This window comes from Ictalurus furcatus, chromosome 10, assembly GCF_023375685.1.
Source record: "Ictalurus furcatus strain D&B chromosome 10, Billie_1.0, whole genome shotgun sequence".
NCBI lineage: Eukaryota > Metazoa > Chordata > Actinopteri > Siluriformes > Ictaluridae > Ictalurus > Ictalurus furcatus.
The window spans coordinates 22,191,008-22,213,593 of NC_071264.1; the positions used below are offsets into that span (position 1 = coordinate 22,191,008).

Below are 22,586 nucleotides of genomic sequence, written 5' to 3' on the forward strand. Positions count from 1 at the left end.
CAAATATGTCATCCATTAGTAATTCTGTTCATTGATCTTTAATGAAAGGGGAAACTACTGGCATCATTGATCAAATACACACACACACAAACAAACAGGGTGTCCCAAAAGCCTTTCACACACAGGGGAAATGAACACTTTTTAGCAAAATGCAACTTTAATTACAAAACATCCTCTAGATGATCGCCATTTCTTTGTAAACACGCATGGAGTCATCTCTCCCACTCATGATGAATTGCATTAATACAGAGTCTGACTAGCATTGTCTTCTGAGATGCCAACCTTTATGCATTTTGCATAGTAACTAGGGTGAAGATTGGGGAATAGGGTTAGTCTTTTTTTTTTTTTTTTTTTAAATCCCCCAATAAAACTGGCAGATGCACCAATCTACATATGAATTTGGAATGACTGACAGCTGCACGGTTTTCAACACACTGATATAAAGTGGTGCCCTTGAAAGCCGCTCCCCCTTTCCCCATCACACATTAGGATCCCTCGTCTCGTCTCCATTATCACACCTGAAAGATTTGCCACCCGATTTGTCAAAGGTAACTAAAGAATGTTTTGAGTTGATTAATGTGCAATGAAATCGATCAATGTATGTTTGACTATATACATACATCAGAATGATCAAGCTTGTTGCGGTAGAAACTGCTCTGTGTGGATGGATATATATATATATATATATATATATATATATATATATATATATATATATATATATATATACACATATATACACACACACACACACATATACACACACACACACACAAAAATATAACAGTTTTATGGTAACCACCAGGTGCTAATCAGTCCCCCTAGTAAAAACTGCTCGGCAGTCAGCTGATGTGTGTAGTGCAGCAGGCAGTGGGATTTAAAAGCTTGTGATAGTTACAGCATCAAGGTGTATATCAGAACTGCAATGTCTATCATATTTAAAAATAAAAATTTAAAATAAAATATTATAAAAGGCATAGGGTTTAACTTATTGCTCTGGTTGATAAACTTACCAATCCACTGGGCAACTACGAATTATAAACAAACAGACCGGACATAAAATGCGCTTGTCCCAGGCATTCAGAGGGCACTGGTTTGTCCACCTCCGAGTTGCCAAAGAAAATTGCACTACACTGGTGCAATCCCTGTGACTAAAGGTTGTGATGATTAAATTAAAAAGTGAATCTCTCGTGTTTTAAAAGTCTTCTAAAACTCTATTGCAGGCCTATAGGCAGGGTCACCAAGTCCATTCTTCTATCAAATTAAACACAGGTTTCCTCAGCACCATCCAGAACTATACAACTGGAACTGCAGTTAAAGGTGCAGGAGGATGGAAAGAGTAGAAGCAGTGCCTTTCAGCATTCTAGTGCAGAGGCAGAGGTGGTGGCGTGTCCGGAGGAAGAGGGTGTGTCTGGGAACAGGCGGCTGCCACATTGCTTCAGCCCGTGCTGCGTGGAAAGACATGCTGAAACAGAATAGTGGCCGAGCTGAAGAAGGGGCTGTACTCTTTTGCTTCCTTTCTCCACCGCACCCTATGTTTTTTTCCAAATCTCAATATTTAGGACTTCCGACTCTTAAGTCTTATTTATTCTCTGCTTTGGATTCGGTCTTCTCGTCACCCTCACACACACAAAATCTCTGTTCATTTCTCATATACTCGCATCTTCATTTACATATCAGAGCAGTTCAGTAGATCCATAAAAATCTCTTTTTTTAAAAATCAAAGGAGCAATAAATGAGAAGGTCAGAGAAAATTTATATAACGTCAAATTGTAGACATTTTCCTCTTCGTAAAATATGCGGGATAAAAAAAAAAAAAATGCAAAGAAAGCTGACTGCATGCAACATCAACCTCGATTTCAAGGTTGTATTATGAATTTTCGTCTGGAATTTTCTCTGATTGGAGATGACATTTTCAGACCTGTGACAGCTAATGCTAATCCTGAACAATCAAACCAGAGGTCAGCTTTTAAATTGCCTGTGGAGGAAAAAACAGCCAGTCTGGCTCGACAAAAATGTCCCTGGAGACGACAGCTACATCAAAATTCCTTATTCTTGTAAGGATCAGTTAAAATTGGGGTGTGAGGCGGGGTGGGGGACGGTGTTTGGGTTTAAAATGATGTAAATAAAACCAACCTACTGTTTTCACTTAAATAAAATATTTAGCACACTTCAAACTGAGGTTTGATGTAAAATTCTTCAAACAGCAACAAAGCATGGATTAAAGCTTAATTACTTTATTATAACTGAACACTGACCTCTGTGGTACATCTTAAAGAGGTTGAGAACACCACAACAAAAACAGATCCTCATTTCACTCTGCTTGTGTGATGCAAGTGCTGTCAGTTGCAAGTGCTGCAACAGACTGGATAGTTGACTCTCGTGGAGAGGAAAGAAAGTAAGAAAAACAAAAACAGCCAGAGGGAGCTCTGGAAAGCGTAGCGAGTCACTTAATAAGCTAGGCTGTGGAAATGATGGGGTTCAAAAGGCATGCTAATGGATTTCCTCACAGAACAAATGTCAAACGGTAATAAACTTGGCCAACAAACCACCAGCAGAAACCATGAAACGTGAGCACAGAAGCACTGACCTTGTATTGACGTGACCTTCCTGTCTATTGTTTTAACCTTTCAAGAAGGCCACATCATTAGAAACATACCGACTTTCTAAAATTTAGCCATGTCCATCAACACACACACACACACACCACACAACTACCACTAAATCTGTCAGGAAGGTATATTAAGCTGTGTGATAAAAACATACAGGTTAAAATAAAAACCTAACAAATAGCAGGAAACAGCACAGGAAACCGCGTCGCTGCCAGAATCCTGACTGATATTAATAACATTGGCACCTTGGCCTGATGCGTGTCCTCAGAACAGTGCTGCTAATCAGCCAAGCCTAGCACGCTGTCTCCAATGACAATGTCCTATTAGCTGAGGTCATTCTGAGAAAACAAAAAAGGTGTCAAAAAAAATAAATAAAAATTGATGTAATGGGTTAAGGGTAGATAGGTAAAGTACAGGGGTTGAAATAAAACGGGTGCTATGGCCAGGCCACAAAGGGCCTCTTGTTTAGAAGTTTTCTAACGCAATGAGAGGGAGGGAGGGAGTGGGGGTTGTCGGGGGGAGCACTAAGATTTGGCAGCAGGCACGGAGGGATGGGTCGATTCTCAAGCTGACGAGGCTGAGACCTGGAGAAAGCAGAACCCGCCGATATTCATTAGCTGCGCTTTGGCAGGGCTGCCTTTTGGCACAAAGATAGCAAGCAACCGCAGAGACAGCCCAGCGCGAGCAGTGTGCCTAACGCACTCCCTGTGCTTGCTGCTGCACACAAATCCTGTGTCCAGATGAACTGGCACACTGTCATCTGCCTCTGCTGATTAGGATTCTACCAAAAGCAATACCTGACCTATATAGTGATTATTAATGTCTGCGCTTCATAAAGCTACTTCAGCAGCAGCAGACACTGGATGTATCACACAGCCTTTTTTTTGTTCTTTTTTGTGCAAAAGCTCAGTCACTTCACTGAAGAGAATGAAAGAAGTGAGAATGATCTATCAAGTGAGAACTTACGTCCATCAGCAAAAGCATTCAATTGACATTTTGTATGCTTAACTGTGCCCATAACAGAGCAACCGCACTATCCAAAAGAAGCCGCTGTTGCTGTAATACACATTTCAAGCATTCTCTTTTACATGCAAATAAAGACAACCAAGCTGACTCGTGATGCATATTAACTGTGATGAAAACTTATAAAAGCCACTCCATGAGAACTTGAGAGTCTCTGGTTTAGAGAGGTTTAGACACTTCCGCTAACCTGGAGTTCTACTCGGTTTTAAGAGAGACAGCCATCGCTCTAGTTCCTGTTAAAGTCTGATGAAGTGATTAGCAAACAACCACTTCCTCAGCTAGTCAGTCATGAGCTGTGCTTACACAGAATTATTTCATCAATCTGAATGACTCCACTATTACTGCAGATTCCGTTCAGATTATTTAGATTTACCACAAGACTTACGAATAAGGATGAACGTCACTGCTTTAAATAGTCAGCAAATCATCCTCCAAACGTATTCAATTGCTTCTAAAGACAGTCAGCGACTGTGGGGTTATGCAAAGCTCACAGGATAGATAAATATGGTAGTGGCAAAGCAGAAAAGTAATGGACAGAAAATCATTACCTCAAGCTCACTTGGTGTTTTCGCAACTGGGTTTTCTGCAAGAGCCTGAATCACACTGATTGATGATGTAAGCAGAGCAGTCATTTTCTCTAACTACAGGTTTAATCAGCAGAGGATCACTGGCCTATCAGTAGAGAATCATCATATAATCAGAGAACAAATCTTTTATGAAATTCAACCATGAATTTATTAAGCTCATCTCATACAGTTTGACATCTTCAAAAACTCTTATAATCCCGCAGTCTGAAATCGGCTTAAGAAGAAAAATTTGCAGCTGGAAACGTGGTCATGGTCACTATTTGGCATCAATGCACATGCGCACAATGTCATAAAGTAGTCAAAATGGATCATCCACGTCTTTGGAGTGAATTCTGAACTGAATCCGATTGCAAAGTTGTATGTAAAGTTAGCTATACCTCGAACTGGGAGATGATTTAGGAGCTTGCGCTTACTTTTGACCCTCATCTAAGTAAGTAGGTTGATGCGCTTTCCAGGAAGAGAGGAAAAAAAAAAGAAGAGAAAGAAAAAAAAAAGAAAAAAAAAAAAAGAAGCAGGCCTTTACCTCTTCAGGCCAACAAAACTCAATGATGCCATTTTTTGTGGTCGCCTGACTGGCTATTAACAATCCTTGCTTGAAAAATGGGTCCTTACCCGTCTCACAGTACATTAACAGCATTTACATAATTGGTAACCTTTTTTTTGAATGAGGGTCTTGGACAGGATCAGAGGAACAGCGCGCTGTAACTCTGCCAGTCCCACATTATTAGATCCTCTTTGCCAATCAAATCACTGGTGACTCAAAAGAGATAAAAAGAAGCAGTTTTCTCTGGCACACCATATTCAGGGCTGGATTAAGAAGTGTATGCTCAGCATTAATGAAAAAGAACCGAGTGGTAGAGACGAGAAACACTCGGCGTGCTAATTCCCAAACAAACATCAGATTAATGGTGAGCGTCGCGATGAAGCGACTGCAGTCTAACAGTGAGCACAGAACAGAACGCGGCTCGAGATCGCTCAGAGTCCATCAGCAGGAACTGTATGAAAACCTGCCTTGCACCAACGTCTCCCAGGGTGCCTTCAAGGATGCAGGGAAGTGGAGACAATGACGAGAATAAGTTGGGAAACCTGAGATAAGAATAAAATGGGGCCTCACCTCATACAATTTATAGCTAATGAACTCACTGACATGAAAATGCTGAAAGTCCCACAACGTACACAGAGGGAGCGTTTCAAGCCTCGTCCTGGAGCCCAGTGCGTACGCCACGCTTTTTAACCTCGGCTTATACTTACTTTTAAATAAATCTAGTAAACATTCATTTGCTCGTTGTGGCCCTAATTTTAGCCTCCTGCCTGGGAGCAACAAAATAACACATACATCAGCCCAGTGGCCGCAGGATGGCCGAAAATACACCCGGCTTGCCACATGCACGACTGCCTCTGAGAGAGAGAGGCAGTCATGGTGACAACGCAGACGTTTCATTTCGAAATGCAAGACATAAGACGAAGTGAGTCTCATTTAGCTGGACATTCCGCACTGCAAATCTATAAAACTTGGACAGGTGCTATAAATAGGTGCAGCTGAGATGGGATAAAATAAATAAAGAGGCAATCATAGAAGTCAGAGATGTCCTTTGTTTATTCATAGCTGCCTAGTGGACATGCGGATTCAAAAGAAAGAAGGAACTGAAGCGTACTTCCTTTTGATTTTTCACAAAGAAAAGAAAAAAAAAAAACTTAACACTGACAGCAAGCCATTATACAACAGTACAACACGCAGACATCTCGGCGTTACCCACATCTCATAATCGCTCAACCACAGCCTCAAGTAATGTCTTTTAGATACAATGCGATGACAGAACAGCTCTCATAGGTGAATCATCGCATAACAACTTGCTACTGTACCACAATAGAAATTTTGTCTGAATAAGATAATGATTATAGCTACACACAGATGTCCTCTCTCGGGGAACTCGTATACTACAGGGTGTTCCCCTAAAAAGTCTCCATACATAGAGAAAATTGACACTTTTAGCGTCACGGTTTCCAGAATTGTTCATACTTACTTCATATTGTATATATCAGATAGCCTTTAAGAATGCTTTTGACAAAAGAAGAATGTATTGAAATCATTCTCATGGCCGGATCAGGAAGCTATCACAAGCTTAAATTGGACTTTAACAGGAAATGTGGCAAGCACATCACACACGACACTGTTGACAAACTTATGAACGACTTCTGCCAGTATTGCGGACCAACAGAGAAGTGGACACCCACGAGCAGCCACTGACGAAGGCAACTGTGGTGCTGGCAAACAGAGTCCCCCATCAGTCCGTACAAGATTTCGAGAGTATTTTTGTGACTTGCAGCTAAAAATGCTCGATTCTGCTGCAGCTTTTTCCCAAATTTGCGATGCAATTTGCAGAGTTTTGTGCTTTTGTTGCGGAAAACTACTTGCATTGGCGAATTGAATGAAATTTCAATTTCATTGGAATTGAATGAAATTGTTTTGCACGGTCTTATGAAGTGATGTTTGTTGCTAAATGAGACCTTTTAGCTGTACTTGTGTTTGACACACACAAACTGAAGACAGCTTTGACTGAATACATGTGATGACACATGATGTGTCTTGGACCAAATCTGCAGTAATTTTGAAAAATTACAAGCTCCATCAAATATTGCAAAGTTTGTTTGATTTTGCATTAATTTCTGAGATTGCAAAATCTTGGAGGGCCTGCCCAGTGTGTGTGGAGACTTTTGGGACACCCTGTAGTTTCTTTGTATTAATGCCCTTAACTAGCTACTAGGGATGTCACGAGAACCGATACTTCGGTACCAAGTCGGAACCAACATTCTTAAAACGTGACGGTACTTGTTTTTCTGCAGTTCCGTTGGTACCGTTTGTAACGAAAGTACCAAGGTTGCGATTCTTCCGAACCTGAAGGGGGCAGCAAATACGCACAAGTGTTTTAGTCGGTCCACAAGTGGTAAAGAAGAAGAACTACGCACACGGGAAAAACCACAAACGTTTTTCCCGTGTGTTTCTACGTTTTTCTAAGGCGACAATTTAGCTCTTCCCCGACTTGTTGAGAGGAGAAAAGGCAAGAGTCGAATATGGAAATAGTTCGCATTCGAGGCGGATAAAAACAGACATATCATTGATGCTCTAATGCCAGTGTGCAAACGATGCCATCGTACACTTCAAGCAAAGGGAGGAAACACCTCGAATTTGGCGAAGCACCTGAAAGACAGGCACCCCGATCTCTTCAAACAATTCAAGGTGATCGAGTTTCAAGTTATATTAACGTCAAACAAACTGTAAAACTTCTAATCCTTATCCTGAAAGATGCTCCTATATTATGTTTGTTTGAGGCAGCTGCGTTGTAGCCGTGAAACCAGCTAACGTTATGCTCCATGTAATGTTAGCGATAGCCTGTTATATGTTCACAATGCTAACGCATTGTAATGTTATAAACTACCTCCTAATGGGCCACCATGCATCTCCATTCAGCCTGTGTCCTGTCAGATAAATGTAGCCTAATGTCACTAGATTAAATAGTTATTTTAATGGTTTTAATAAATCTTTTCGGCCTGAGATCATGTCAGTGAATTTAAACTAATGCTTGCATTCAGTGTATAAGGTGTGCGTTTAGGAGTGCACCTTAGCACCTGTAGACTCCACTGTTTTATTCATTGTCAGACAGTGTTTGATAACTAAAATCTCTCTCTCTCTCTCTCTCTCTCTCTCTCTCTCTCTCTCTCTCTCTCTCTCTCTAGTATCAGCCAGAGGAGGATGTCCACCAGGAGAGTCAGGAGCAAAGTCAGCAAACATTAACACAGCCAACCTTAAGAGAAGCTTATAAAAGGCACAGAAAATATGACAAAAACTCAAACCAAGAAAGGAAACTGGAAAGGGCAGTTGCTGAATTCTTATGCATGAACCAAGTTCCTGTCTACGCTGTAGAAAAGCATGGATTCCAGTAAATGCTTCAGCAGTTCAACCCCAGATAACAGCTACCAAGCAGAAATTACTACATGTATACAGAGATCCCCAAACTATACACCGAAACCAGAGACCACATTACAGAACATCTCAAAGAAAAACCATTTTATGCCTACATATTTATTATATCTATTTTGTAATTGCTTTTTTATATATATATAAAATGTGACTGTTGCCACTATTGTTTTTCATAATGCTCAAATGTTTAAATAAAGGAATTAATGTTTAAGTATTATTTATTTATTTTTACACAGCGTGGTATCGACTTTGGTATCGAGTATCGTGTATTTTTGCTGGTATCGGTACCGAATACTAGATTTTTGGTAACGTCACATCCCTACTAGCTACCATACTTTACATTATGATAGCTAAGTGGTTATTCACGTCACGCCTAAAAAGGTGTGGACAACGCGGCCGCGCCGTTCTCATTTTCTTTCTCTTTCTTGCGCTCCCGTGGTGTCTGCCGTTGCTAAGCAACCATGAGCTGCGCTCTCCATGACGACGAGGAATTTGTAACACAGGATGGATTTACAGCACCGCAAATCCCTTGCAGTAGCTCTGCTACCAGACTTATTTATGGAGAAGAAGAAAAAATAAATAATAATAAATAAAAAATAAATAAATAAATAAAAAGCAGCGTTTGGGTGCACCCCATCCTTCAAGCATGTAGCAAACACTGAGAATTTCACCAACTAATCCAAGAGCTCCGCCTGGACAATGGGAAATCCAAAGCCTCTTTCAGAGTGGACATCAGGTGAAGCGGATTGGTGGGTTCTTGTCACATGACCCGCAGTGCACTTGCGGCATTCTGAAAAGTTGTGATCTTGAAAAACCTCATGTGCGTCGCGACGGCGTCGCTCTCTAAACCAGTGCGCTTGCACATTTAAAAGCTCTAACTGGAGTGTGCAAAAGACAAGATGTGTGTGAACAGTTCTGAACACTTTTTATCCTTGTCAAGTAGGTTTCTGGGCAACCGAAACGTTGCAATGGACAGCACAGTAGTGATTGTCGGTGGGCTGGCTAATTCATTTATCATTTGTCCAACCCTGAAACCCCAGGCAGGCATCCTGGGTTAACGTTCATTACATTCATTATCTAAATTAATAAAAAGCTCTGCTATGGACATGAGTAGAGTCATGAACAAGCAATGCTGCAAGTTTAACAAGCTCAGCAGGGCAAATCTAATTAGGCCTTAGCAGTCATAAAAGAAGTAGGGGGAAGAAAACATGATCTGTTCCTGATTCCTGGGACAACCATTTTCCAGAAGGCCTAAATAAAGCCTTGTAAAACATGCAGAGCAATGGTTTGGAAACAAAAATGTCACCAAGTCAACACAAGGAATCCTTCTTGTGTCCTACTTGTTCAAACACACTGGAATCCAAGCATTCTTCAACAGACCAATACTGTAAATAAGAGAGGATTACCAGTTTGTGACAGCTCGTCATCACACCAAATGCCCAAAATGCACCGAGATCAATAATGAGCCATCTTAGATAGATCTTTAGCGAACAGTCTATGAAAAGAACGGCAAAGTACAGGACTACAGCGGCAACATAATTCTTGGTTTTGCTCTGGGGCAAGAAATAGATGGCAATTTTTTTCCCCAATAAATGCAGTCTAGCATAGAATATGCACGTGGGAGGATAGCTTCCTGTATATGCATACATCTGGCCAGGAGGGGAAAGAAAAAAAAAAATTTTCATCTGCAAATCTTATGAAGGACACGAAAGGACAGCAGCGCTTCTGCTGACAGGACGCATACGAGCGTGCGCACACAAGAAAACCTTTGTGGTTTCACTTCTGCTGCATCAGCACGTGGCTGCGATTCGACAATTTCCGCAACAGGGTGCTTATTCAAGATCAGTGCAATCTTAATGCTGGAACATTGCCTTTGCGTTTCTTGGAGGACGCAACGGATGCAGGGATTTAGTTTCATGCAACACTGGCAGCATCGAGGCACGAATAAAGTTGCATGTGTCATGTCATCCCCCGGAACAAACAACTCTCACTGTTCAAATCAGAATAATTAACACAGAGCATTGTTATTCTGGACACTAGAATACCTACACCGCCCGTGCCTTCGTGGTGAAGAGAGGTTGACTAGGTAGGCAGCATTTTGCGGCATGATTTGCACTCCCAAAAAAAGCTGCTAGCCCAGACTATATAATGACAGCTTTATTTTGGAATAAACGGTAAACTGAACATCATGTATCCTCGACAAACTAGAAGAGCCACTGCGGTGGCTCCTTTGTGGTTAACCTTATGTTCTCCTTAGAACTGAGCAAAGTTTGTTCCATCAACCGGGCCATCTGTTTAGATTTCACAGCAATACAACTAACACTGCTCACTAAAATGCTCGATATATATCAGATTTTTGTTATAACAGTAATGAACATAAAAACTGTTTGGAATCATTTATGTAGTTACAGTATTAGTTAAAAAAATAATAAAAATCTCAAATGGGTCCTTTTGACCTGAAGAGAACTCCAGGCTACAAACACCAAAAGGCCTCATCGGTATCCTGTACCCAATATTTGACACTGTTCAGACACCAACTTACTGCAGTGCATTGTGGGATTATCCACTATGTTTTTGGACTGGACTACAAAACGCCAAACAGTGCACTATAGAGTGAATCGGGTGCTGTTCCGCGCATAGTGTAGGTTTTTTTTTTCCTAATGAATGTGGAATGAAATTTTCCATGGTAACGCTGAGTTTCCAGTAGTAACAGCCTCGACCGACAGTAAACACTTATTAAAAAAGTAAAATAAATGTTTGTTGAGTGATTTATTCCTTGAAAATCATAGCACACATGAACATAACCGCACGTTTTAACATGTTGATGGAGTGTTGCAATTAGATTAATAACATTTATTTTTACCGAGCATTTTGAAGATTGGTCAAGAAATGTAAATTGTGCTGGTTGAAATCATTTGGAAGGGGAGGCAGGGCACTGGGTGCCATTGGTAGGCAAATATCTTTCCTAACCTATTACCCCCCCCCCCCCCCCAAAAAAAGCATGGTCTCAAGTAGCCTAGGTTATGTGAACAGTTAAAAAACAGTAATAATAAAAAAGTGAAGAGTGTGTGCATGTGAGCACTTCTGCAAGCACTGAGCACATGCACTCTGTGTAAAAGCATGTAAAGTTAAAAACAAATCTTGATAATAAATAGGTCTAAAAGAAATTCAGGGTGGGGGAAAATAAATAAATAATCAAACTGAATATCCTAAAAACTCATCCATGACCATGTTTACATGGACAGCAGTAATCTAATTATTGACCTTACTGTAAGTATGATAATATTGTGATTAAGGTGTTTACATGAGCCGCTTTCATGTTGCCGTTTTACATGTTATAGAACATAATTATATTAATGGCATACGTCATTACGTCACCGCGCCACTCCGTCCGACGTCCCTCCAGAATTTCACGCATCAACATACAGTTCGTCTTCGTTATGGTACCGTATACAGTTTTGGGTTTTTATTTAATTTTTTTTACGAACGCTTCGAGTGCAGTTAATTATTTGTCATGCTATACGTGCTAATAGACAACTGCTTGAAGCCGTGGGCTGCGTCTCAAACCGCGTACTTACCGCCTATATAGTAGCCGTGATACATGTATTTTTCCCCACTACAGGCCTATAGTAGGCAAGTATTCGGTTTGGGACGCAGCCATGCTCTCGTTTGCCGTAAAACGGTTGAGCACTGCCGTGTGTGATCGTGTCCTGTCGCAAAACGTGGTGAAAACTCCCACACGACGTTAATAATGTGATTAAAAGGTGTTTACATGTCTGTAATACACGTCAATAATGCGACTAAAACAGGAGTACTCCACCGGTCTTAATTCAATTAGTGTTTACTTTGAGTATGACCTTAATTAGATTAAGGTAATTAAAAATTGCTGTTTACATGCTAGTATCTTAATCACAGTATTGTCTTAATCGAGTTAATAGTGGATTATTGTTGTCCATGTAAACGCACTGCATGTCATGACGATGGATAAAACAGTGATAAGATAATAAAACCAAGCCTCGGTCCGCTTCAGAAAAGGCGAAAATCATACACAGGTTTTACAACAAAAATGCTTCCCAAATGCTTAACCAAAAAATAATCAAGACAAAACAAGACAGTTGAGCAGGTGAGATGCTGCCCACCATGATGAGTACAAAATAACGAGTTTGTTTTGAGAAGTCAGCCTGCTTTTTTTTTCTTCTTTTTTTTTCGCTTTAGTGAGCTTTCGATTAGCGGATTAGTCATTTAGTGGAAGCGTTCGTGTCAGGGGAACAGCGGCTGTGAGATGAATGATGATGAATTGCAGGCCTTCAACAACAAAAATCCACCCTCAGTTACCATGAATAAGCCCTCAGAAATCATACACCAGGTGCCATGACAACGAAGCCCAGGATGTGAGGTGCAAAATGAGGAAGTTACAGAGGTTTGAAGGCAACTCTACTGCTTCACACTTCCATCACCACAATACGGCTTAACCGTCACACTACTACATCCACAACCACTTTATTTATTTATTTTTTTAATAAAAGTTACAAATTCCAAGTTATGGATTTTGTTCATATTATTGTACTAGATTAGAGTACTTTTTTCTTTGAGAAAACCACATGCTGGATATAAACACAATGTGACTTGTCAGTATGAAATAAGATTTCCCTGATTAGTAAAAATAGAGACCAATACATACGGTCTTTGTGAAACTGAAGGGATATTTTACTAAATTATAATTAGAAATAATCATTTAAAACTACAGCAAGATATAAGCCTAGATTTTTTGCCATTTTATTTTTTAATGTTGGATTTCCTTCCACATTTTTGACCTCTATATCGCTAGATTTCTTTTTACAGTTTTTCAGGTGAGTCAATAATGCACAGAAACATGAAAAGCCTGGCGATAGATGGGGGAGGACAAGAGAACAGACTGAAGAGCATTGTGGGAGGATTCTGGACCGTCAGGCTTAACACATGGCCAGGTGATGAGAGGTTAGTTCACACTGGCGGGGGCGACTACAGGCCAACGATGCTGGCAATGTGCTCCGTGTAGAACATACCGGCACTGCTTCGGAGAATAGTGTGCCAGGCTGACGTGCAAACTTAAGCTTAGGAAGCCCTTAAGTGTCGAGGCATGTCTACGTACTATATCCTATATAGATATAGTAGAACCAACAGCTACACAACACTTACTCATAATATCAGCATCTTCAGAAAAAAGTATCTTTATTTAACAGAGAGTCACAAGCCACAGTTTCGAACGACAATCTCCTTGATCTTCGAGGTCACTTTACAAGGCTGCCTCTCTTTCAGAACTTGTTGAAACTCGCGACGCAGTAGGTCTTGGCCACGTCTATAAAGGACTGAAGGCAAAATGCTCCGAGGTTAATAGCAGGTTGCCCAGCTGTGCTGTCTCTAACCAGACCTGCACGACTGCAATTAAAGCACACATCAAATGCACATTAAAGCCCCCACTGGTCCCAGGCACAGGGGAAAAGGTTTTCAGAAGCAGAGCCTCCTCTCCAGGCACGTTCCACCTGCCAAACGCTGCCTGTCATTTATTCACAGGCTTCTGATATCCTTCCAACCTTAATTTCATTTTGCCCATTTAAGAGCACCACAGTCATATTTACAGTGAAAGACTGTGTACACGCCTCGTCAAGCCGGCAGGAATGGAAAAGGGGTAATTTTGCCTAGATGGATGGGTTTAGTAGACTAAACGCTACAGGAAGACTTAGTGGGGAATGGGATATAAAGCAAATATGCAATCGTGGCTGCTGGAGAACGGGAAAGTACATCTTCTTATTCACACAGCCCCAAATGTTTATCCGAAGGCGCTGTGGAGAGAGGCGGAGAGGAGAGCCAGCCAAAACACTAAAAGCTCGACAGCATGCGAGTCGCATATCAATACACTTCAACAGCTTCCTCTCCGGTTCTTTACTGTTACGCAAAAGCACAAGAGCTGCTCCATGAAGCAAACGCTCAGCTATTCAACCCATAGCAAAAGAATTCAGGAAGCTGGGGAGTCTGTTATATAGTACTGTTTATAGTCAGGGGCCATCAAATGACGGACCAAACTCGTATGAACCCAGCGGTATTTCAGCAAGTACTGGGGGGGCTTCTGTACAGCTTCTGTAGCAAATCCTGGGTTCCAGCTTATCCAATCACATGCATTTAGGTCAATTATTTAGCTGAAGACAGCTCATCACACCAGAAACAAGCTACAGGGCAAGAGACAAAATGTTAGAAATGGGAGATTTTTTACATTATTCAGCCTTGTTTGTCCAATTAGTGAACTTACAAGGCTTGGTGGATTTGAAAAAAAAGTCAATGCTGAAAATATCTAAAGAAGAGTGTTTGTTTATTCAATCTACGTCAAATTCAAAACCATGGTGTTCTCTGTTCAGAGTCCATGACACTAGAAATAAAACAAATCGCTCACGGCTAAGAATTAAAACGGAACTGTTCTCGCCAAGAGGTCATTTTAGTTGTTTACCCACAATTCTATACATAATAGTCACTCTGAAGCGCTCATCGAGCGGGAAGTGTTTGACTATGCTGCCAATCAACATCAGCCTCGGGCAACCTGAGCCTGCGCAACACACCCAACAGCTATGTGCATACTGGTCACAACAAAGCCACGGCTTAAACGTGCAGTCACATCACACTTTAAATGGAGCGAACAAATTTAGAGTAGCTCAGTGAAATGCTGTCAGGCTAGTTGAGATTTTTGTGAAGTTAGCAACAAAACAAAAGAACACTATTTGATAATTAGCAGTTTCGGTGGACAGCAGGCCACACTCCGTTTCTATTCCCTCACTCTTCCAATGTTTATAAATTCACTGTGTTGAAGATCACCTAATTTACCTCCAATCAATCAATCAATCAATCAATCAATCAATCAATAAATGACCTTCTACGGGAAGTAATTTCATATTCCTGCATCCATTCCACTTGAAGCGAATTTGCTTTTTTTCATAATACAGAATGGATTCATATGTGGTCTGAATGCCTCTCAACTGTCAAGAATGTTGCTAAGGAAATAGGATGTATAAACAGCTCATTTCATTTTACTCCACCAGAAATTAATCTATTCTGAATCAGCAATCCCATGCAGCTGCGAATGAACCAGCTGTGAACAAAGCAGTTATTGTTAAGCAGACTATCTCATTCTGAAAGAGGAACGCACATAATTTAAACCCAAACATAAAGACATAAAACAGTGGCTTATAAAGGAGCTGTGCTGCTTAATGGCTTCCAGGGAGCTTGGATGGTAACGGGGGCGGCGGGGGGAGAGCCTTTTTGCCAAGCTGCACCCTATAATTTTCAATTGCCCAAATTGCCGTTCTGAGAGGTTGTTAAAAAAAAAAAAAAAAAAAAAAGAGCTGATTTTAGAACAATGTGTACTACAGTAGGATTTCAGATGGCAGCAATACTTTCCCCATTTGATCACTGCACTTTGACCTTCTATTTCCTGAATTTCTCTGCACATTACACAGAGGGCTGATTCTTGAACCTGGCAGGCAAGAAAGGAAAAATTGCGACCAGTTGAACAGACTGAGATTGACATGTGACTTGGTCATTTAGGATCTTTTGCATTGAGCAGGGCTTTCTTTGTGCTATTTTAGTAGTAGCAAGTCAACTTTGTCTTGATGGGAGGAATGGAAACCACCCGGATGACTGAAAAGCCATCTTAGTTCACTCGTTCTGCTTACTTCAAAACTCAACTGTTGATGGCACATGTTAGGGATATAACTCAATGCCACTATCTGTATCTATATCTGTTTGGTGCTCCAAATATTCTTATCTACATCTGGATCTGAATTTAAACCAGAATGGGCATAGCCTAAACTGAGTTAGAGGTTTTTCTTTTAAGGAAGTTTGGGGGAAAGAAACAGGTAGAAATGCCAGCACTGTCTGCAGGTGGCAAGCGATCTTAAAATAAATAAATAAATTTAATTTAAATTAATTATGTATTTGTATAACGTTTAGAAAACATTATTATTCTGAATAGCATTCGTATTCAGTTACATCCCTAGTAATAATCATCCCCCCATCCCCATTTCACTCACCTCATAAGACCAGACACACTGCACCCCGGCAAATCGGCGCACGCAGCGTCCCACCTCCACATCTTCATGTGTGGTGTACATCTCCTGCAGGCACTGGCGGATGTGAGGCACCACCCGGCGCAGCACCTCACGGCTCATGATCACGCCCGGGCCTCCCATGCAGAAGTTCTCGCCGGGCTCCAGTGCCAGCTTGCCCAGTTCGTCACGAGCGCCCATCCCTGTCTGGCCCAGGAAAATGGCCTCGCTGCTGTTCAGACTTCTCAGGAAGCTTTCCAGGCGCTCGCTCTTGATGTAGACGTCATCGTCGGCACGCATGAACCACTCGAACCGGTCCAAGTAGTGGTCGTGCATGTACTTGAGCATCATGAAGGATTTCTTCTGCGGGGGGTAAGAGTCGTCCACGTTTTTCAGGGCCACGATGGGGATGGGGATGGACGTGTCTGAACCCTCGCTAGAGAAGAACTCCACTTTGCCTGGAATGGTCTGAGCCCAGGTCCTGCACAACACAGAGATGTGATGAGATTCGGAGAATTACAGTTTGAGAGGTTTATTTCTTTTGCCAAAACACACACAAGCTGGGGGTGAAAATTAAAAGGAAAGATTTATTATGAAATCTTTTTGGCACATGCTTGTGAATATATAGTAAACTTAAATTCTAACTACAGACAAAAATAGATAGTTTTGTTTAGTTCTGGTCAGCATTGCCATGTTCTTCTGATCTGTTGATTGCGGTCACGTATGGTACACTTACATACAAGCTACGAGTGGCAGCAAAAATAACTGTAGTTTACAACAGCAGTGATGTACACAGAAGTGGTGTTTCAGTGCAATTCAGTGAGGAGTCCAGATGGACAGGGTTGCGAAATCCAACCAAAATTTGCTAGGAAGTCACAGCTGGACACAAAACAAATATGAACCACTGGAGTATAGACAAAAAAAATGAACCATCAGAAGGAAATAAACAAAAATAGTCTACAATGAAATAGTCAACAATAAGGTAACCATCTGATCACACTAACTGTAGATTAGACTGATCTCGAGAATAACCAAAAGATGCCTAAATAGCAAATTGTTTACCAAGTCAATCGTTACAGACTGTATGCAGGAATTTCACTCTTAATATAATGCAAGCTATAATCAAAAACAAGAGAGTCACAAAATCAGATCATGTATTAGGCATATAATTGAGCAGTTGAGGGACAAAAGTCTTGCTCTGGGTCTCTGGCAATGTCAGGATGTGAACTCTTAAACTTCTGGTCACTAGAGCAGAAACCTGACCCGCTATTCCCTAATGTCACAGTGCAAGTGAAATACAAAATTATACAAGAAATAAATACAAAAAAAAAAAAAACTTTAACAAGAGAGCCAGAGAACTAAAGCTTTCTTCTGGTCATACATGACCCAATTTGGTTAAGTTGGCACATACAATTTTTTTTCTCTGCTGTGGTAAACTTTCCCATGAGGAACAGAGATTGTGCTGCTGTGTTAATTTTTCCCATGTGAATCCCTGGGCATGTCTCAAATAGAGATGACAAAAATAGCGATCAATGTGGATTATGTTCACTGTGAAACCCACTTTTCTCATTTTCTCAATAGAAATGAAAAATAGATGTGATTAGATACTGTATGCATTTACATTGATGGCATTTGGTAGACTCCTTTATCCAGAGAAACTTACATTTTTATACAACTGAGCAGTTGAGGGTTAAGGGCCTTGCTCAAGGGTCCAGCAGTGGCAGGATGGCAGTACTGGGACTTGAACTCACAACCCTCCAAACCATCTTAACCATTGATATACCACTGTCCTATTCATCCTCCATAACAGTGTTTCTCTGCGCATTTTCTCCGCTCACAACACAACCATTTAAGGCACATGAAGACCTTGTTACGTAGGTGAAGCTTTTCCACCTTAAGAGTGGGAACTCGAAACCAATACTGGGACACAGTACTATAAAATGGAGGAATAGAATTTCAAGGCTCTCTCAGGTTAATCTTGTTGCAAAAGGTTAAATATAATTTTAAAAAAGAGAAAGAAAACCATCCAATCTAACTTAGGATCCATTTCAGAAAATTAGGCCAATGAACCCAAGACTCTAATTTTGCATCTGAATACAAGCTTAAAGCATTCGCCATGACTGCATGTGAAAAATGACTGCTTCAAAAGAAAATATTCTCTTCAAGCAATGTTTCATTTTTTATATTTAAAAAGCACTTGAGAATGCATTACAGATAAAAACGTTTTAAAGATAAAACCTCTATTGAATATATCACTGGCTTTTGTCTGATCAAGTCAATGATCTGATAGTAATAGTCTCTGCTGGGGACTATTTTATGCAAATTAAGGTACTAAAATCACATTAAATGGTTATATGTGAAACCTGCACAGCTGTAGGAGTTTTTTTTCCCCCTTCCCTTTTTAACCCTGATGAAGTTGAGGAATTTTCCTGATGGGCCTCTCCATGACGTTACTATTCAGTACTACTTGTGATCTGGTCAGTCTGCTAAATTCCTGTGTTCGTGGATGCATGTAGACTACACAGTGGTGGAGAGAAGGTGGAAAGGTGGTGCAGAGAATGCAGGATGAAGAAAAGAAATGCTTTGCTGGCAGTTGCAGCGTTTTCAAGAATAAATGAACTTTTAATTCCAAACAGGCTGTCGGTGATTGTGACACTGTTGAGATCAGCACTGAAAAAGCAGGTACATGGTAGCATAGCCTAACTGTCTAAGGGGAGGGGGAAGAAAAAGAAAAAAAAAAAAGGATCAGCGTACATCTATATCAGTATATATGTGGGATGAAAGTGACCAAATTTACTTGAATAAAATAGATGAGTGTGTGCAGTCTTACAACCATACAAAATAAATGGTTTACATTTTCACAAAATTTCTGCAGCACTGTGTGTGTGTGTGTGTGTGTGTGTGTATATATATATATATATATAGATAGAGAGAGAGAGAGAGAGAGAGAGAGAGCAAGAGAAGACCTAATGTAGCCCTTTGTCACAATACTACTTGAAGCACTTTCATGTGTAATTGTGGATAAATATAGCACGGCCCACTTTAAAGCAAATTCCTGGGTTCGGTGTCATTTCCAGTCCACGCCTGGCCAGCCCAGCTAAATTACCGTACATATGAAACTTGAGCTACTATAGACAAGCTTCTGGATATAATAATAAAAAAAATTTTTTAAGTCTGCCTGGGAGCCTATGCCAGGTGTGTTCATCTGTGATCCTGCACATCTAGAACTGTTATTAATTGAATTACTGAATCACAGATCCTGAGCTAAGGTTACATGTGGTATGTGTGGAGTTTCTATGAATCTCCAGGTCCTCTGGTTTCCTCCCACCTCCCAGAAGGTAGAATGGCAACTCTAAATTGCTCATAGGTAGGTAGGTGGGTGTGTGTGTGTGTGTGTGTGTGTGTGTGTGTGTGTGTGTGTGGGCATGGTGCCCTGCAAGGGAATGGTTTCCCCATCCATTGTGTATTCCCATCTCACACCCAGCATTCCTGGGAGAAGCTCCGGATCCACCAGGACCAGGTTTATCGAAGAAGAAGGAATGAAGAAATAAATAGCTAGAATGAGCTAGACACAGAAAGACACTGAAACTTGATCTATACACCGCACACTTCTGATCCATTTCTCTACTAGGTACACAAAGCACAAGCTCCTGAAGACATGTCATCAGCACATGCTGAATATGACAAGTCCTGATGGAGCTTGAGAGCTCAGCTCTACCTTTGTGTGTGTGAGATTCTAATTTTTTTTTTTTTTGTGGAAAATAAAAAAGCAGCATGCATTTTACATCCCCACCCCTCTGTGTGTGTGTGTGGTATTCTTTCAAGACCTTCCCCCCTCAGCTTGATGTCTTTCTCTGTCTCACTCACCTATAAGCCGCCACTGCGCGGTTGTTCAGGTATTTCTGCGCGGTCATGACGCCCACGAAGAGGAAATTATGGCTACTCTGGACGGCTTTCTCCGTTGGCAGCATGCCGCTCCCCTGAGCCGGCCACCTCATCCCCCCAGCGTGCTCTCTCCTCAGCGTGCCGCTGATACCGCAGCCTCCCCCGCCGCTCGCACTGCGCCTCTGCCCGGCTTTCTTCAGCTCCGTGGCGCGGGGTAAGATCAGCCTGGAAGCCAACGTGAAGCCCACCACCAATCCCAAAAGCACACTGAACCATGCTCTTCGGCTTCTGGCTGCCATTACACCAAAAAGACAAACAAACAAACAAACACTCTCCCCGCTTCTCCTTGTGTCAGTGTGTATACAGCTGTGAGTAAACGTGTCTCTTTGAGAAAGCGTAGGCCGGTTTAAAGTGAAGCCCCCCGCTGAAAACCCGGCTCGCACTCTCTCATGGTAGCAAAGCGTCTAGTCTACTGCCACTAAACCCGCGGCTTTCGCCACATACCCGTCTAACTACGTCCTCCTCCGCTTACCCATCCAACCTTCAAGCATTCCTCGGTCGAACTAAACAAGTTACAGCCCTCGGGCAAAAGATTTACGGCGGCGAGCAGCGTCCCCATTCTCCCTGACTAGCTCGCCATTGTGAGAGCGAGAGCGAGTGGAGTGCCGAGTGCTTCGCAGCGACGCGGCTGCCTCTTCTTCTTCTGCGTCTTCTTTTACCTCTTCTTCTGCGGTGTGGGGTTTGGAGAAGGGTCAGGCGCATAAACGGGCACAGCGCCGCCTACAGGACAGCGAGCAAGCGCTACTGAATACTACGACTTTGTACTGTAATTGCACGCAGAATTTGAGTAGTTAGACTGAACTACATCAGATTTATTGCTGCATCTGTGTGAACACAATTGAACTGATACCATCATTTGCACTAATTATTTTTGTACGTTTCTCTAAATATATTGCCCTGAGGAGGTTAGGTATATGGTCAACTCCTTATTATTAAAATCCCAGGTGTCTGCTTTCATACGAGCTATTCATCACTAACCCGTCGTGTGATGCTATAAATAAATTCAGTCCTAATATCTGGGACATCCGAAACAAGCAAAAGTTCAATTTTTTTGGCTATTGCACTTTAAAGCTGTTCGATGTTGAGTAATAATTATACTATACAGCCAAAAGAATGTGGAGACCTGACCATCACACATATATATATGTGCCCATTCTAAAACCATGGAAATTAACACAGAGTTGGTCCACCCCCACCTCCCCTCCCCTCCCCTGTTATGTTATAATAACCTCCTCTCTTCAGGAAAGGCTTTCCTCTAGATTTTGGAACATGGCTATAAGAATTTGTGCTCATTCAGCCACTAGAGCATTAGCGAGGCGGCCAAAGGTGTTCAGTGAGATTGAGCTCAGGGCTTGGGCCACTCAAGTTTTTCCACTCCAACATTGGCAAACCATGACTTTATGGACCTTACTTTGTGCACATAGGCATTGTCATGCTGTAACAGGTTTAGTTCCCGTAAAGGGAGATCTTAATGTTACAGCATACAAAGACATTCTAGACAACTGTGTGCTTACAACTTTTTGGCACCAGTTTGGGGGACAGGCAACATATTGGTGTAATGGTCAGGTATCCACACTATGGAGTATTTATTCATTTACATCCCATCTTTATTGAGATCCCTGGGTGTTGATAATGATTTCCGTTAATGAAAATGTAGTTTAGAGTAAATACATTTTATTTTATACAGTATATGTTGTACATTCGTTCATTAATCTTCAGGAACCTCTTTATCGTCACAGATCCAGAGTCTATCCCCGGAACATGGATCGAAAGGCAGGAATTCACCTTGGATGGGATGCCAGTCTATAGCAGGGTACAATGCATGCATGCATGCACACGCACACACACACTACTGTGACAATTTGGCGTTCTAATCCACCTACCAGCAGGTTTTTGGGAGGTGGGTGGATACCAGAGAACATGGAGGAACCTGGAGCTGTGAAGGAGTAATGCTACCTGCTGCACAACCACGTATTATGTATTATCATCCCTTTGTGGATCAAGACCTTGTCTTGGTGAAAGAGCTTGTGTACTCAGTAAACTTCCCAAAAGGGCCACCCTGGTGAAGAGATCTGAAGGGAGAGGTCAGAGAAAAAGCAATCATAAAGCCCCTTATTAAAGGTACAAAAAAAGATTGTCAGGATTAGGGAGCCATTATTGGAATATCCCAGGAGCCAGGCCTGAATTTGAATCTGTGTGGTGAAATGCTATTAGACTGACATGCAAGCCACAGATTGCCAATACTCTGTTGCAAGTTTGCTCATAAGTGCACTTGGTATCAGAGTTTTTGGGAAAAAGTTCAATAATCAATTTTGTGTTTGTAGGATTAGGATTTAAGACATGTGTATTGGACACTTGGGTAAAGAAA

At 41.5% G+C, this 22,586-nt stretch overlaps 1 protein-coding gene across 1 annotated transcript in view; it reads right to left on the reverse strand.

The window, feature by feature from the left end:
* Positions 1 to 20,967, reverse strand: part of chsy1 (chondroitin sulfate synthase 1) — a 60,743-nt gene extending 39,776 nt beyond the window's left edge. Inside the window, exons 1-2 of the mRNA XM_053635609.1 lie at positions 20,141 to 20,967; positions 16,259 to 16,754 (exon numbers count right to left, since the gene is read on the reverse strand). Of these exons, the coding sequence (XP_053491584.1) occupies positions 16,259 to 16,754; positions 20,141 to 20,457 (813 nt within the window). The 5' untranslated portion in view covers positions 20,458 to 20,967. The remainder of the gene's footprint in view (positions 1 to 16,258; positions 16,755 to 20,140) is intronic.
* Between the last annotated feature and the right edge of the window lie 1,619 nt (positions 20,968 to 22,586).